Raw genomic sequence first — 17180 nt, forward strand, 5'->3', positions numbered from 1 at the left:
CAATTGGAGCATGTTTGATTATTATCTCGTAGGTCTGTTAGTAAAATATACCAGCTTTGAACTAATTATTGCTAGTGACTTTAACATGGCATTGAATCCACTGAAGAAACCCTTTACTTCCTCTATTTTATTTTAACTATCTATTGGTCACTTTTGTTTTCAACCTTTCTTGAGAGATAAGGGAAATAATTACAGGGGTTAAGATTAGCCAAAGAGAATTGGGTTTGTTTGTTTTTAAATTCTAATTTGATCAGTTAAAGGCCACTCCTAAGACAAAATCCTCTAGAGTGGGAGTGGGTGCAAGTACTATTCATTACACGTTAATATTTCAAAATGTATCAAACAGAATAGTTGGTTTTAAGATTGATTTCATTATGATAGGGATCATTCCTCTCTTAACATGAAATTAGATTATAAGGCTCCAGGTTTCAGGCCAGAGCACACTTGTGCAGATGAAACTATCTCAGTCAAGAATACTGATTGAGAAAGCCACTTTACATTTTTTTAGCCTCCCTGTAGCCTCTCAACAAGTTCTGGTTTGATTATGAATGCCCCGCAGCTAAGGCTAAATTGAGAGCCAGTTTGGTGTAGTGGTTAAAGGCACCAGGGTTAAAGGCACCAGGGAGAGTGTGTGTTCTAGTTACCCAGCTGGGTAACCTTAGGCCAGTCATTCTCTCTCAGCCCTAGGAAGAAGGCAGTGGCAACCCAATTCCAAAAATGCTGCCAAGAAAACAGCATGGACTTGTCCAGACAGTCAGAAGGAGTGTAGAGAGCATTGCATGCTATGCTGTTGGCTGGCAAACCACGACAGCTGTGCAAGATGTTTATTTACATTGAACCTTCCTTGAACTTCCATAGTGGATAAGGTTGTAGCAAAAACTTTCCTCACAAGGCAACACGAGTTGTAACCTGAGCTGTGCCAGGAGGCTATCAGGGGGGTTACATGAGGTATGCATTGCTATTTAGACCAATCAGCCTTCTGCTATGTGAATTACTGTTTTAGTGTACTTGCTTAGCTGGGAGAAAATAAAAGAGAGCTTACGGCTTGAATCGGGGCTCTCATCCTGAGGAAGTTGTGTCTGTGCATTCTTCCTACATTCTTCATGAGACCACAAGCTCTCATCCCGAGAAAACTTGCAGCCTGTGTATCCTTCATGAGAGACCACCACAAGTGGTGACCCCCCTGATGTGATTCCTTGCAACCCTTTACTCACCAGCTGGAATAGCTACGGTGCATCCAACTGAATCGCTGGATGACTTCAGTTCCCTTTCGTGAGTATGGGGAGTAAACTTTCAGTAGGGCAGAAAGTTCATGCCAAAGAACTGAAATGTCTGCTAAGGAATACGTTTATTAAAGCAACAGGAAAGCCTTATGATACAGACTTAAAGAGACTTGAGGAACTTTTAAAAATTGTATATAGTCGATGTCCCTGGTATCCAGAACAGGGATCATTAGAACTTGAAGATTGGATAAGAATAGGGAAGGAATTGCATGAGGGTGTTCGAGCTCCTATGTCTTTGTTAGTATTGTGGAAAAAAATTAAAGAGGCAACTGAGTATCATGCTCAGGCATTTAATGCTAATACCACCACTTCTTTGTTGCCGCCTCCAAGCGCCCCCCCGCCATATCTTTTAAAACCAACTCAGGGACCCCAATTAACAACCCCAGGTCCTCAATTAACACTGCCTGCTCCTTTAATTCAGCCTGTTGTGGCACCTGTAGAATCACAGGAGGAAGCGATGTACAAAGGAGCTGTTAGAACTGGGTTTGAAGCTTCCATGCATGCTGGAACCTTATCAGGAGAAGAGTTATTGGAAGGTTTAAATGCCTTCCCTGTTTCTGAAACTCAAGACAATGCAGGACAAATTCAGTATGAGTGGGCTCCTCTGCCTTATGCTATTTTGAGAGAAGTCAGGGTGTTTCTGATTGTAAGAAGGCTTTACAGTCTATCATTTCTCGACCAGAGTATTCTCTGGCTGACATGTTAAAAGCTTGTTTGGAGGTAGGGACTAATGCCTGGCAGATGGGGACTTTAGCAATGGCTCTGCATAAGGGACGCCTTGGCAAGCCTACTGGTAATTGTTTCAATTGTGGGAAGCCAGGACACTTTAAAGCACAATGCAGGGCACCGGGGGGAGGAGCAAATGTTGTCAGAGGGACCAGTAATACTTGTTTTAAGCCAAAAACCCCTTGCCCAAAATGCAAATTAACTGCTTTACACATGTTGGTTTAAGAACAATTACAAGCTGGCCATCTTGAGCCAACAACCAGTCCTTATAATACACCAGTTTTTGTCATTAAAAAGAAATCAGGAAAATGGTATATGTTGCACGATCTACGTGCTATTAATGCTCTCTACAAAGGAGTCCAAATTGATTCAAAGTGTTATAAGTACTGATGGTGAGCAGGAGGGGGCCCCTATCCAGGGGGAAAAGTGCACGTGCAGTTTAGAGGCTTTGAACTTTCCTTCAAAGAAACTCAGAGCAGACACACCTTGAGTTTTGGGTTTATCTGTGTGAGTTTCCATGGTCTTTCAGTTTGCCAGCATTTTCTGTCTACTAGAGGAGGACAATAAACACTAGAGACCACAATACTGTCTCAGTGGGATTCTTCGCTCTAAGTTAGGACCATCATGATGTCCTATCTTAGAGTGAAGAATCCCGCTGAGACGGTATTCTTCCTCAAAATATGCCTCTGGGGTAGGGTGGCTAATTTCAACTGAGTCATGGGTAGAGCCTATTCAGAACTAACATCTTTGGAGCTGGCTGTAAAATATTTATTGGGCTGGTCTCCCATATCTGCTTCTGAGATATCTAAACTCATAGCAGAGCTAAAGAATGATAAAGCCATATGAAACAAAGGAGTGGGAGGGGGAGGGAATTTTGCCTATTAAAAAGCAAATTTTGACTGGTGGGCTGTCATACTAGCTACCCAGTTTTTTCACACTGACCTTTCCTTTCCGATTCATGGGTAGCGCCAATCTCTAACTTTAAAAAAGCAGTAAGATTGGCCTGGCCAGTTTATGTCCAATCAGCCTCCTGAGCATTATTAGTACATTAGAGGCCAGGCATCTATACAGGAAAGTTGTTGACTGGCTGACTCAATATAATTTGTTGCCAACTTTAGGTCCAGACAAGAACTCTCAATCAATGCATAGCATCATTTGGTGAGGAAGTACTTATGTTACCTTCAGAGCTGTCTCTCTGCTGCCTTTATTAATCTGAAGGTGGCAGACAGACAAGAGAAGTTATGGAAAAAACCAACTTCTTCCCCACTCATCACCAATTACTTTGACTAATCATTGTTTATTCATGTTTGATGTGCAATGCCACTCAAAAAGAAGTCAAATAAGACTAAATCTTTAGTCTTCTCCTCTTTAATTGTTTTTATTAATTTTATCCTCCTTGGCTGGCAAACAAACCTGTATCTCTCCTTATGCATGCTGGTATTTCAGTTATTTTATTCTTGTCTCAGCCTGGCCCAACGCAGAGTCTGCAAATACTAACAGCATTTTGTAGCAAAGAAAAAATGGCTATTAATTATATCAAAACTAAAGTGGTTATGATTACTAAGAGGTACATTAATTGCAATCCTAATAGGAAGATAAATTATACCAACATTGAACAAGTCAGGCACCAAGTACTCAGGACTCTTTTTCCAATCATCTTCAGCATGAAAGGAACATCACTGTTTAGGCCTAAAGCTGTTTTGCTAGCTGCAGAGGCAATAAATTTGTCCCTGATACAGTGAAATTATTCAAAGCCTCAATGCTCAGCCTTTTGCTCTGTGGCATGTACCGCTGTTGGTATAAGGGTTTAAGAGCTTTAGCAACAACCCAAACTAAATTGATAAGAACTATGCTTCACATGCCAGATGTGATAAATGCTCTCTTTCATCTGGAATCTGGTCTTTCTTCTGTAGAGACTTGCATGAGAATCTGCTATTAAAGGACCAGCTCAAACTAATCTGCACAGTGGGATCTCTGACCCTCATTCTTGCTTAAAAGTTTGTGTCTTTCTGGAAGAAAGGCGTTGGTGTGGCCTTTCAGCCCAATTCTTAGTCCAACAACAGTATAAGAAAGAAACTTCAGAGAGAAAGAATTAGGTTCTTGACTCTGACTTACAGAAAGACTGAAGTATCCTGTAAAAGTGTTTCTACACAAAAGATCTTTTACCTTGGCCAACTGTTTTATTAATGTTTTAACCGTTTTGCATAGGAGAGGGTTCTTATTCGCTAGCTTTGGCATTTTGCAGTCTATGATTCTTGAGAGAGGGTATAATAGTATCTCTTTACAAGACCACTTCTACCCTTATTTGTAAAGGGTGATTGAGTCAGGCTCATGTTTTGCCCCACTGGCCTATGGACCAAAGCAGGTGTTCTGCTCTATTAGTGCTCCTGAGGAAAACATGTTTTGCTTTTCCCCTGCTAGTGAATCAGCCTACAGAAATAACCAGGTGGATTGCCAAATTTTGTCCAAAAGTGATTACAGGAAGGAGGATTTGGATCTGACTTTGGGACTGTCTACTTGGTAGTTACTTTTGATTTTTAGTTAAGTATCATTACATATAAGTGGGACGCGGTGGTGCTGCGGGTTAAACCGCTGAGCTGCTGAGCTTGCTGATCGGAAGGTCAGCAGTTCAAATCCGCGTGACGGGGTGAGCTCCCGTTGCTAGTCCCAGCTCCTGCCAACCTAGCAGTTTGAAAACATGCAAATGTGAATAAATTAATAGGTGGGCAGGTAAAGGCGTTCCGTGTAGTCATGACGGCCACATGACCACAGAAGTGTCTACGGACAAACGTAGGCTCTTCGGCTTTGAAACGGAGATGAGCAGCGCCCCCTAGATTCGGACACGACTGGACTTAATGTCAAGGGAAACCTTTACCTTTACCTATCATTATATATATTTACCCTTTTATGATGTTTTTTATCTTGTTATTGATTTTCTTGCTTTCTTATGCTCAGTGGCTGGGGTTTTGTTTTCTGAGCAGGCCACATCTTTCCTCTTGCCTCTATCATCCTGTCTTTAATTTTTTAAAAAATAGCATTGAGACTAAAAGAGTATTTTAATGTTGGTGTAGTCAAATATAGTATGTTATATAAATTCCACTTTCTCAGATTGGTTGGCACCTGTAATACAGGAGTTTTGACCCCAGGCACTTACTGAGAAATAACCACACCATGACTGTGCTGTCATACATTTGGAAGCAAACTGAAGTGGATGGCAGGATTAGCAATATAATGCATGGTTATACAGGAAATAATGTACAGCCTCCCTCAATAATCTCTTACTGAAAATTTCATTATTCAGCATCCACACAGAAATAACTCCTTAAATTTATTGCCCTCTTAAAAAGCTAAAGACAGGATAAGCTTTTCCCTACTTGGCTATGTACCTCAGTGTTGCCCCCTGCAGGACTAGCTTTTATAGAGGAAAAGACTGGCAATGTTTTCTGCTTAGACTGGTCAAAAATCACAGATACCATACATTGTTTTTAATATAAATTATTGTGTATTAAAAAAATAGTTAAAGTGATCTAGTCATTTCTGAATTTGAAATATTGGATAATTAGGTCACTACTGCATACATATTTATTGAAAATACAGCTTAATATCCATACTACTTTTTGAAATGACAATTCAGAATATTCTAAACAACCAAAAATCTTCCTTTCCAATGCCAGTGCTTTAGGTCAAATATCAAAGAAATATTTCCTGATACTAAAGGTATTATGTAATTCAGTTATAAACTAATTGGAAAAAGAAACAGCTTATTCTTTACAGTATGTTCCTTTCAAGATTAGAACAGTAAACTGAGCCTAGGAGTAATGAAGTTAATGGTACAGAAATTAGATATTCCAGCCAATATACTCCAAATAAAAACTGACCGTTCCATTTTGGGCAATTGAAGCTCCTGAACCATCTTCAAAAGTAGTCCGACATAGAATACATTGCAATAATGCAGCCTATTTCTAAACCAGACCTCTGTCATTTTCTGGAAAATATTTTTTAAAAATTGTGATCAGCACAGAATCACTGAGACAATATATATATATATAGTTTGCTTATTTAGAAGTCAAAAGAAATATGCCACTAGTCCAATGCATACTAAGTGTGGGCCCCTCAGTTTCCCAGGACTGTAAAATTAGAATTCAAAAGCTGATGTATGTAGAGAACAATCCAGATAGAAGGCATTTGACTATAGAGTGTAGATGGAAATATCTTTCCATCCATTTTGCATAAGGAGAGAAAACACAATGCTCTCATCCCCTTACCCCCTGAAATATACTGTAATACACCTTATAGATATAAATTATATGCAAATATGGAGTAGAACTATGAATTCTGAAGATTCAGACAAACAAAAACCTAGGTTTTGTCAGCCTTACTAGGTAGACCAGACAGGAAACATGGCCAGATAAGCTAAATCTACTTTATTGTAAAGCTACATTAACAGAATCTTGCATGTCTGAATGTACAAGTCTCCCACTGTCTCCTTTACAGCCCAAGAAACTAGGGAGGGTCCCTTCTGAGCCCCTTGCCCTGCCCACTATGCAGCTGGGGCAATGCTGTTTCTTATCTGACTGTTCCCTAGGCAGCATCTCTTTGCCCTGTCTCCCAAGGTCTTTCCCACATAGCATTACAGGTTTATTGTTTGATAGCTTTTGGTGAGCTATAGTCAACTATATGTAATGTAGCCACTCATAATTAATACTTTTTTATTTGCAAACAGACACACACACACACACACCCCAGCCAATGTGGTATAGTAGTTAAGATGCTGGACTAGGAGGAGGGAGATCCAGATTCTAGTCTTCTTTTAGGCACAGAAATCAGCTACATCACTTTGGGTCTGACACTCTCTCTCAGCCTAAACTGAGAAGTCAAAAAACACCAATCTACCAATCCACATGGGATCAGTATAGTAAATTATGGTCTAGAACCTTCAGTGAAGAAGTCTTTATCATGCAGTAGATTCCTTTGGGCTGATAATAATAACAATATGTGCAGGTTTGTGGTCATGTGCATACAAAAGCAATTTCTCTAATATATTGTTGTTTATTCATTTAGTCGCTTCCGACTCTTTGTGACCTCACGGATCAGCCCACGCCAGAGCTTCCTGTCAGTCGTCAATACCCCCAGCTCCCCCAGGGACGAGTCTGTCACCTCTAGAATATCATCCATCCACCTTGCCCTTGGTCGGCCCCTCTTCCTTTTGCCCTCCACCCTCCCTAGCATCAGCATCTTCTCCAGGGTGTCCTGTCTTCTCATTATGTGGCCAAAGTACTTCAGTTTTGCCTTTAATATCATTCCCTCAAGTGAGCAGTCTGGCTTTATTTCCTGGAGGATGGACTGGTTTGATCTTCTTGCAGTCCAAGGCACTCTCAGAGTTTTCCTCCAACACCACAGTTCCAAAGCATCAATCTTCCTTCGCTCAGCCTTCCTTATGGTCCAGCTCTCACAGCCATATGTTACTACAGGGAACACCATTGCTTTAACTATGTGGACCTTTGTTGTCAGTGTGATGTCTCTGCTCTTAACTATTTTATCGAGATTTGTCATTGCTCTCCTCCCAAGAATTAAATGTCTTCTGATTTCCTGGCTGCAGTTAGCGTCTGCAGTAATCTTTGCGCCTAGAAGTACAAAGTCTGTCACTGCCTCTATGTTTTCTCCCTCTATTTGCCAGTTATCAATCAAGCTGGTTGCCATAATCTTGGCTTTTTTGAGGTTTAACTGCAACCCAGCTTTTGCACTTTCTTCTTTCACCTTCGTCATGAGGCTCCCCAGTTCCCTTTCGCTTTCAGCCATCAAAGTGGTATCATCTGCATATCTGAGACTGTTAATGTTTCTTCCAATGATCTTAACCCCAGCCTTGGATTCATCCAGCCCAGCACCTCACATGATGTGTTCTGCATACAAGTTGAATAGGTAGGGTGAGAGTATACAGCCCTGCCGCACTCCTTTCCCAATCTTAAACCAGTCCGTTGTTCCGTGGTCTGTTCTTACCGTTGCTACTTGGTTGTTATACAGATTCCTCAGGAGGCAGACAAGATGACTTGGTATCCCCATACCGCTAAGAACTTGCCACAATTTGTTATGGTCCACACAGTCAAAGGCTTTAGAATAGTCAATAAAACAGAAATAGATGTTTTTCTGAAACTCCCTGGCTTTTTCCATGATCCAGTGGATATTGGCAATTTGGTCCCTAGTTCCTCTGCCTTTTCTAAACCCAGCTTGTACATCTGGCAATTCTCGCTCCATGAATTGTTGGAGTCTACTTTGCAGGATCTTGAGCATTACCTTACTGGCATGTGAAATAAGTGCCACTTTTCAATAGTTTGAACATTCTTTAGTGTTTCCCTTTTTTGGTATGGGGATATAAGTTGATTTTTTTTCCCAATCTGATGGCCATTCTTGTGTTTTCCAAATTTGTTGGCATATAGCATGCATTACCTTGATAGCATCATCTTGTAAGATTTTGAACAGTTCAGCTGGGATACTGTTGTCTCCTGCTGCCTTGTTATTAGCAATGCTTCTTAAGGTCCATTCAAACTCACTCTTCAGGATGTCTGGCTCTAGCTCACTGACCACACCGTCAAAGCTATCCCCGATATTGTTATCCTTCCTATACAGGTCTTCTGTATATTCTTGCCACCTTTTCTTGATCTCTTCTTCTTCTGTTAGGTCCTTGCCATCTTTGTTTTTGATCATACCCATTTTGGCCTGGAATTTACCTCCGATGTGTCTAATTTTCTGGAAGAGGTCTCTTGTCCTTCCTATTCGATTGTCTTCTTCCATTTCCATGCATTGCTTGTTTAAAAATAATTCCTTATCTCTTCTGGCTAACCTCTGGAATTTTGCATTTAATTGGGCATATCTCCCCCTATCACTGTTGCCTTTTGCTTTCCTTCTTTCTTGGGCTACTTCTAGTGTCTCAGCAGACAGCCTTTTTGCCTTCTTGGTTTTCTCTTTCTTTGGGATGTATTTTGTTGCCGCCTCCTGAACAATGTTGCGGACTTCTGTCCATAGTTCTTCTGGGACCCTATCTACTAAGTCCAGTCCCTTAAATCGATTCTTCACCTCCACTGCATATTCCTTAGGAATATTAGTGAGCTCATATCTAGCTGATCTGTGGATCTTTCTAATCTCTTTAGTCTGATCCTAAATTGAGCAATAAGAAGTTCATGATTTGAACTACAGTCAGCTCCAGGTCTCGTTTTTACTGACTGTATAGATGTCTGCCACCTTTAGCTGCGAAGGATGTAGTCAATCTGATTTCGGTGTCATATATTTTGTTAGTTTGTAGTATATTATTGTATTTCTTTGTTTTACTTTGCTTTTCTCCTTTTAAATTTTGCTGGTCATTGACCGAATAAATATGATTTGATTTGATTTCGGTGTCGTCCATCTGGTGAAGTCCATGTATAAAGCCGTCTCTTAGGTTTTTGGAAGAGAGTGTTTGTTATGCAGAGTGAGTTGTCTTGGCAAAATTCTATCAGCCTATGTCCTGCTTCGTTTTGTTCTCCCAGGCCATACTTACCTGTAATTCCAGGTGTCATTTGACTGCCCACCTTAGTATTCCAGTCTCCTGTGATGAAAATAACATCTCTTTTTGGCGTATTGTCCAGTAGGTGCTGCAGATCCTCATGGAAGTGATCTACTTCAGGTTCTTCAGCATCTGTGGTTGGGGCGTATATTTGGATCATTGTGATGTTAGATGGCTTGCCCTGAATTCGAATTGAGATCATTCTATCGTTTTTTGGATTGTATCCAAGCACTGCTTTAGCCACTTTACTATTAATTATGAAGGCTACTCCATTTCTTCTGTGGTCCTCTTGTCCACAGTAGTAGATCTGGTGGTCATTTGATGTGAAGTGACCCATTCCAGTCCATTTCAGTTCACTGACACCCAAAATGTCTATCTTTAATTTTGACATCTCACTGATAAACACATCCAGTTTGCCCTGGCTCATAGATCTTACATTCCAAGTTCCAATGTTGTGTTGATCCTTAGAACATCAGATTCGTCGATCACCACCAGCACCGTCAGCCACTAGCCGTCCTTTCTCTAATATATGCTATATTTAAACACAGATTGCCCTAACATATTTTTGTACACATCTTTAATATTGATACATAACTCTTTGTCCCACCTCCCTTTGGAGTGGTAGACCCCATTTAGACTCCTATATACATTTTAATGTAAATTATCAATTTGTTATTGTGCATTCTAATCCATTACTATGCTGTAAATTGGAAGAAGTCAACTTTCATTATAGGAAAAACTAATCCTTTTATTTAAGTTAAGTATGATTTGAAACATTGCTTTCAAATGTTGACACTCCTGTTTCATAAACACTCAGACACAAGGAAAACAAACAAAAAAAGGAGTGTGTATGTATGTATATTTGTGTATACATACACACACACACACATGCATACACACATACATACACCTATATATGCTCTAAGTTCTATTTATTTCAATAAATTATGTATCTGTTTTGGCGGAATCATTGGTTTAGTTGTGAAGGGCCAGTTCACATTGAACATGATTCCTTTGATTAGGTGTTGATCTGCTATTAGTTAAAAGCTCTGAGTCTTGTATCTTTTGTACTTTATACCTCATTCAGTTTAATATCCTCTCTTCTGACAAATGTTACCAAAGAACATTATATGGTTTTCAGCATTTGTAGCCCTGTACCAATCATATTTAATACAAATTACATAAAGTTATCAATATAGTAAAATTAGATAGCTGAGCTATGAAACCCTGTGACTGTGATACATTTCTCAAATAATTCTCTGCTGAAGGAATTTGATCACTGCTGTAGAAAACAGTTCAGGAATATGTGATCTCCTATCCTTCTGCTCTATCATTTATCAAATATTTGGGGTGCATTAGCACCCAGGGGCTGCATTTGATACATTTAATTGTTTGGCTAGTTGAGAATATATTGCTTGGAGGCAGCCTTTTACTTTCTTTGAGGTGGGATAGATTATTGAGGTCAATTTACCAGCCTTTTGGGGCAAAGAAATCCAATGTTTTTAAAACGATATCTTCCTAGTCAGCAGAGCAGCACAGCCCTGTTTTTCCCTTATCTTCTATATTATTCAGGCAATGCAATGACAGGTAATCATTGTACTAAGGCTTAACAGAACCTAAATTTTAGTTTTAGGAAAGGTTAGTTAAGTACATGGACCTTCAGTTCTTCTGAAATGGCCCAGACAAAAGTAAAAAGCTCATAATGGAGATCAGGAAACTGATTTAATATTCTGTTTGTACAGGATTCCTTACTTTATCTCTTACAGTAAATACTGAAATGCCACATCTGCCACAAAAGGAAATGTGTGTCTGTTGGGGAGAGTCATATCAGGTTTGGGATGCTGCCACAGTTTAGATCAGTATTGCTACCTGTGATGAAATGCATCATTGCAGTAAGAAAAATCAAGGCATTGAAAACAAAGGCAATGAAATCTCATAAACTTCATGATTCTAATGTCTTGCAACATTTAGCATAAAATCTTGGGTTGAATCAGCCAAGTCTGCCAAGAAGTGTAGTCATATGGGCCAGAAAAATGAATGCACCGGGTTGGCCGGTACTGTAATTCCTCACGACACCCAAGGAACTGTAGTGTTTCTGGGGCTGTTAGTGCTGCTTCTGTGAAATAACCGGGCTCCAGGACCAATAGAAGGAACTCAGGCTGGCTGCTTAGCTGGAGATGGGCCTTCACTAGCTGCAGGTAAAGGCATTAGCAGTCTGAAGTTGTGACAGTGCTTGCAGCAGCCATGTGTAACCAGTAGAGGCACGTAGAGCTGGCTCTACCTGGGGAGTTCAATATTGGGTTTCTACCTATTAGGCCAACTCTGGCCTTTCGTTCCCTGTTCTACTGCGAATTATGGTTGGGATTGGTTATTACCCAGTCAGCAAATATCCCTGCATTAGTAATATCATTACATAGACATAGATAATTACATTGTCACTGTGTTTGCCAAATGGCTGGGATTACTCATGTCACCATTTCTAGAACCAAACGGTGTCCCAGAGCAACTGGAGGAAAAGGAATACCATAGCAGCTAACAAGAAAAACACAAAGAAAGGATGGGGAACAGTTAAGAAGATTAAGGAAATGTTTCAACCTATCTAAAGTGCTAATTCAACATAGACATTGAAATCAATAAAAAAGGAATATTTCCTGCAGCCATTGCAGCAGTGCACCAGGAAATATTAATGATTCTTACTGCTTTTGATTTTAAATAGAAGTAAAACATTAAAAATATTTCATGTAAAATATAATTGTCACTATCTCTTCTGCTTAATACATGATATTTCTCTTAGCAACATTTATTATGGTAAAGGGTATTTTTCCTTATTGGTAACTTATTTTGAATGGATTTAAAAAAAAAAAAATAGAGCTCTGCTTTCCATGCAATTTATACAGTTGATTGTTTTTATTTTTTTTCTCCCTGAGATAGAAAGGAAAAAAAGATATGATTTCTCATGATGTGGGGATCAGTAAGAAGCCCTGAATCTGTTCAAAGTTATGTCTGCTCCTGAAAAATTAGGCTAATTCAGTTTCTTTGCAAGGTCTGGTTATTAATTTCATTATTTATTTCATTTCCCAATGAGAGCATGCAACATTTTGTTTGCTACTTTGAAATTGGAGCCACCTCCCCCAAGTTACAAGTGAGATCCAGAAAGACTGGCATTAGTTATCAACAAATGTTGAAGAGTGCCTCCTGGATATCAAAAATGGAAATGTATTTAACACATTTTAAACTTAAAGAATGAGGGAATAAAGATAATTTAGGTAAAGGAAGCAAGGGAAAACTCTTGGGCCAACTCTGGCCTATGTTTCCATGTTCTGCTGTGAATTATGGTTGGGGTTGGTTAGTGCAGAATTGTACAGTACATATATTGGAATAGGGACTAGAAAAATCTATTGGTATAGAACTGGCAAAGATAGTTTGAAGAAGTGTTATGTCTAGCAACAGCTCCATTGTGTATATATGAGTTTCCAGCTTGATACTGATGTTGTACTGATGTTTTAATAACAATTCAGCAGACAGGTATTGTATACACATTTATTGTGAAATCCTATATATGCCTTCAACTTTTCTGAAGTAAAAACCTTTTTTAGTTAAGATTAAGGTACAACTTCAATGTTCTTATAGCTACTTCACAGCCTCTAAAAATCTGAATAAAAGAGCCAGATCTAATAATTAAACTCAATGTGATGTAAGGGTTTAGATGTTAAACTAGGACTGGAGAAGCTCCAATTCAAGTTTCTGCTCAACCATGAAAACTCATTTGGTGACCTTAGGCCATTGACTCTCAGCCCAGTCTCCATCACAAGGTTATTTTGGACATAAAGTGAAGAGAGATCACTATGTAAGATGCCTTGAGCCCTGGAGAAAAGGTAGGTTACAATTCCATCCTTAAATAAATAATAGTAGAACAATGTCTGCAAAGAGTTTCAGTGTTAGGCTTCCATGCAGGACAATTGTACAAAGGCTTACATTTCTTGGAAGAGTGGTAAGCAACTTTCAGCCCTTCAGGGTAGGCCAGGTCAGGAAACAGACTCCACCAGTTTGACTGCAACTATACTTTATTGATATGGGTTATAGTAACCAAATCGCGAAAGCCCAACTGTGTTTCCCCTTTCCCCCCTGTTATATTCCAGTGAATTAGAGTGGAGCCAGTCTGAGTTTCTTTCTAACGCTTTCTCTGTTTCCTGGACTTAAAGTATGCTGCATATTTTCTCTCATGACATGTCTGTGGTTCTTTACAACAACCTGAGCCCCAACACAGTATACCCAACCCCCCTTTGAATGATCGTCACATGCATTCTGCCCTCGCCATCCCTCACGATGCTAAGACCTGTCCTCAGCTACTAAAAGGTCCTTATCCCCCTGTTTTGGAACCTAATTAGTAAAGTTAGGATATTTTCTAAAACTTGAGGAAACTCCTTAAAGAGCTTTTTCCAACACAGGGTGCTCCTGATGCAATGGTCTACAATTCTCATAATGACTGCAACTTATGGAAATTAGTCCAACACATATGGAGATCTGGGGAAATGTAGACTTGAATTATGAACCAATATTATAATTTTTATTTGAGATGATTTAGTTTTGTTTGAGCACCTGCATGCATATGTGTATGTACAGTATACTGTATATTTGCATGTATGTATATGTGTGTGGGGGGACGCACACGCATACACATACTCACAATTCAGTGGCTATGGGCAAAGAGTGATGGCAATTGAAGAGAAAGGCATCACACATAAAGTGAAAGTAATAGTTAATAGGAGACCATTAAAACACTATGTAATGATAAGCAGTGGACATTGCAGAAATTGTATCACAATTAACTCAAGGAAAATTTCAGAATGAACTTGCAGTGCAATATCTCATGATCTAGATAACACCATGAACATTTTAATAAAGAAAAGTTATCCTTCTTCATTACAAAAGCCAATGTTAGTTTAGTCTGATCACTATTTATATTAGGTAGCTAGAGATCATAGAATTGAATTTGAAAAGCATGAACTTTTCCCCAGAAAAAGTATTTTGAAGGTTGTTCTTATTAGGTGAAGGCAGGAGAACTCTTTTCAATTAAAAAATGTTGGTACTTCACATCTGAAGAATCAATCAGTCCAAAGCTTGCCTCATTTGCCCTTGCTCCCTCCCTATACCTTTTATAAGCAGAATATGTAAAAATCTAGTTCAAGTGATTTTCTGATTTTCAGTTTCAAAAGACCTTGCTAGGATAGTAATCAAGAGTAAAGAATGCGGAACATCAGTAGCTGACCTTGACTGAGTCTAACCATTGGCCAGTCTAGCTAAGGAGGCTCTTCATGGTTTATGGCCAGTCCTCCAGCATTATCTCACTATGTCATCTTCTATGTGCAAACCATAGATTTGTAATAGAACTCAGCTGACGTAAATAAAGAACAAAAATTATTTAAAAAAAAACAATTGAAAGCTTTAAAAGTTTACTGGCTAGTCATATGTATAAACGATTTTTTTTTTTTTTAAAACTTTGAATTCTATATATGAAACTCATGTCAACTGAATTAGACTTTCCAACTGTTTAGTCTTGTCTGGCTGGCTAGTGCCTTCCAAGTTCTCAGATGCTAGCTTGCTACCCTAGACAGAGGCTACAATCTTATGAGTACGATGATGTTGTAGGGTTACAATGCTACACATTTTTAAATAAGCCTACTGTATTTTGGATGCATAAATCAGAGTGATTGCTGGATGGCAACCAAGTGTTGGAGTTGTCTGCATCTTTTTGCTGCCATTTAGTGTGTGCCTGTTTGCTTGCATCCTAGATAAGGTAGGCCTAATCTTAAAAGTATTTTTAAATCTGCAGAAAGTTCTTCTAGGTAAATATAGAATCAAGTTGTTAATTTATTGTCAGCTGTCAGTTTCCAGTTTATTGTTTTAGAAGTTAATTCCTGGCACATTCACTTGGTGAAGCTAGATATAGCTGTCTGTGGCCATGTTATCAAATCCCCAGATATTAGAAACTGCATTCATCTCATTGTCCAAAGAAGAATTTTTAAATAAATGTTAAAAAGTAATATTGAATCTGTTTTTCTATCTATAAAAAAAACACCTCCTGGCAATTCTATATTTATCTTGTCTGTTATTCTTGATGGATAAAAGGCAAAAGCTTTCTTGAATTGTGTGAAACTAATCAATTCTCCATCACCTCTAGTTGATCCAGATGAATGCTTGAGAATATGTTTTCTAATCAGGAGGGGAATGGCCTTAACAAGAATTTGGCAATCAGCCATAGTTAGTGGTATTGGCCTGCCTTACAGCTGCCACCAAAGATTTCCTGTTTACTTTTTCAAGAATTGTTGTAATTAATGTCTCAGCTCTTATTGAAAATTCCTTGAAATGTCTGTTGCACACAGTAGACCTCAGCAGATTCTAGAAGGATTTACTAAAGCTTGCAAATCCCAAAATATTAAGACTTTTCTTCACACTCAAAATTACTTCTTCTTTTTAATTTTGCAAAGTATTGTCATTATGAAACAGTACAAATACACCCACACCACTTTAGAAAAAGGGAAACAAAAAGGTCTGGACTATTCTTCAGGTGACACCTGTCTTTAATTCTGTGACACTGCAGGTATCTGCAATCCAATGTGTATGCATGGTGGGAGATGCAGCAGGCCCAATGTTTGTGACTGTCCATTTGGCTGGAAAGGAAAGCGTTGTAGTATACGTGAGTCTGAATCCCTTTTGATTCAAATATGCTATTTGTTTATCACTCAAGTGTGCCAGCATGAATTGTAATCTGTTTTAATGCTAATTATTTAGTTTTGCTGTTTCGGGACTTTGGACAGTTTTATATTTTGGTAATTCAAATTAATATAAGATACAACATTTTATGCTTCCCAGTGTAAAGATAAAAGTTCTTCCTTTCTGTCTGGCAGAGCTGTCAGTCTGTTAGGCAACTTTTTTTTTCCTTACAGAAATTCTTGTTTATATAAATAGCATTACATGAGAAATATTAATTTTTAGTTTTACTTGGAGCAGATGTTTTGTTAAATTTTATAGACAGAAGACATATAGACATTCCAAATTATTTAAAGATGAGTAAAATATACTATCTGTACTGATATATTTGCAAGGCCATTATTGGCATATTAGTTTGGTGCACCAATTCTGAGGTTGAAATCAAACTGTAGCAATAATTTTAACACTATCAAGCCTAATCACAGTTAACTACATTAAAATAATAATAATAGTAATATTCAGGTAAGCCAGCAGATTTGGAAATTGTGGAAATATTTTTTCATCAGGGGTTATTTGTTATTACAATGTTGACAGATAAGCAAAATGAATTTATAGTCAGGATAGCACAGTTTTATAGGAGACTTTATATGTTGGCTTGATCTTGTGGTTGGCTTCCAGATAGCTGAACATAGCTGAAATTACATCTCAGGTTCCCAAACATTAAATGTGTCCATGTAAGTTGTAGCAAATTAACAAGGATCTGCTATTTTACCAACCACAAAAACAACAGTCTCAGGGAAGGAAGATTAGCTTTATTTCAGAAGTTTTAGGTCACTTGTCTTGTTTTTTTTACTCAGAAACCTGGGTTCTGAGCACAGATATTAAAACTGCTGCCACTATTTTAAAACAAACAAACAAACAGC

At 38.6% G+C, this 17180-nt stretch overlaps 1 protein-coding gene across 1 annotated transcript in view; it reads left to right on the forward strand.

Moving 5' to 3' along the window:
* VWDE (von Willebrand factor D and EGF domains) overlaps positions 1-17180 on the forward strand; it is a 221349-nt gene that overhangs the window by 171631 nt on the left and 32538 nt on the right. The window contains exon 27 of the mRNA XM_063307665.1: positions 16148-16243. Coding sequence (XP_063163735.1) covers positions 16148-16243 — 96 coding nt within the window. The remainder of the gene's footprint in view (positions 1-16147; positions 16244-17180) is intronic.

Source organism: Candoia aspera, chromosome 1 (assembly GCF_035149785.1).
Source record: "Candoia aspera isolate rCanAsp1 chromosome 1, rCanAsp1.hap2, whole genome shotgun sequence".
NCBI classification, from domain to species: Eukaryota; Metazoa; Chordata; class Lepidosauria; order Squamata; family Boidae; genus Candoia; species Candoia aspera.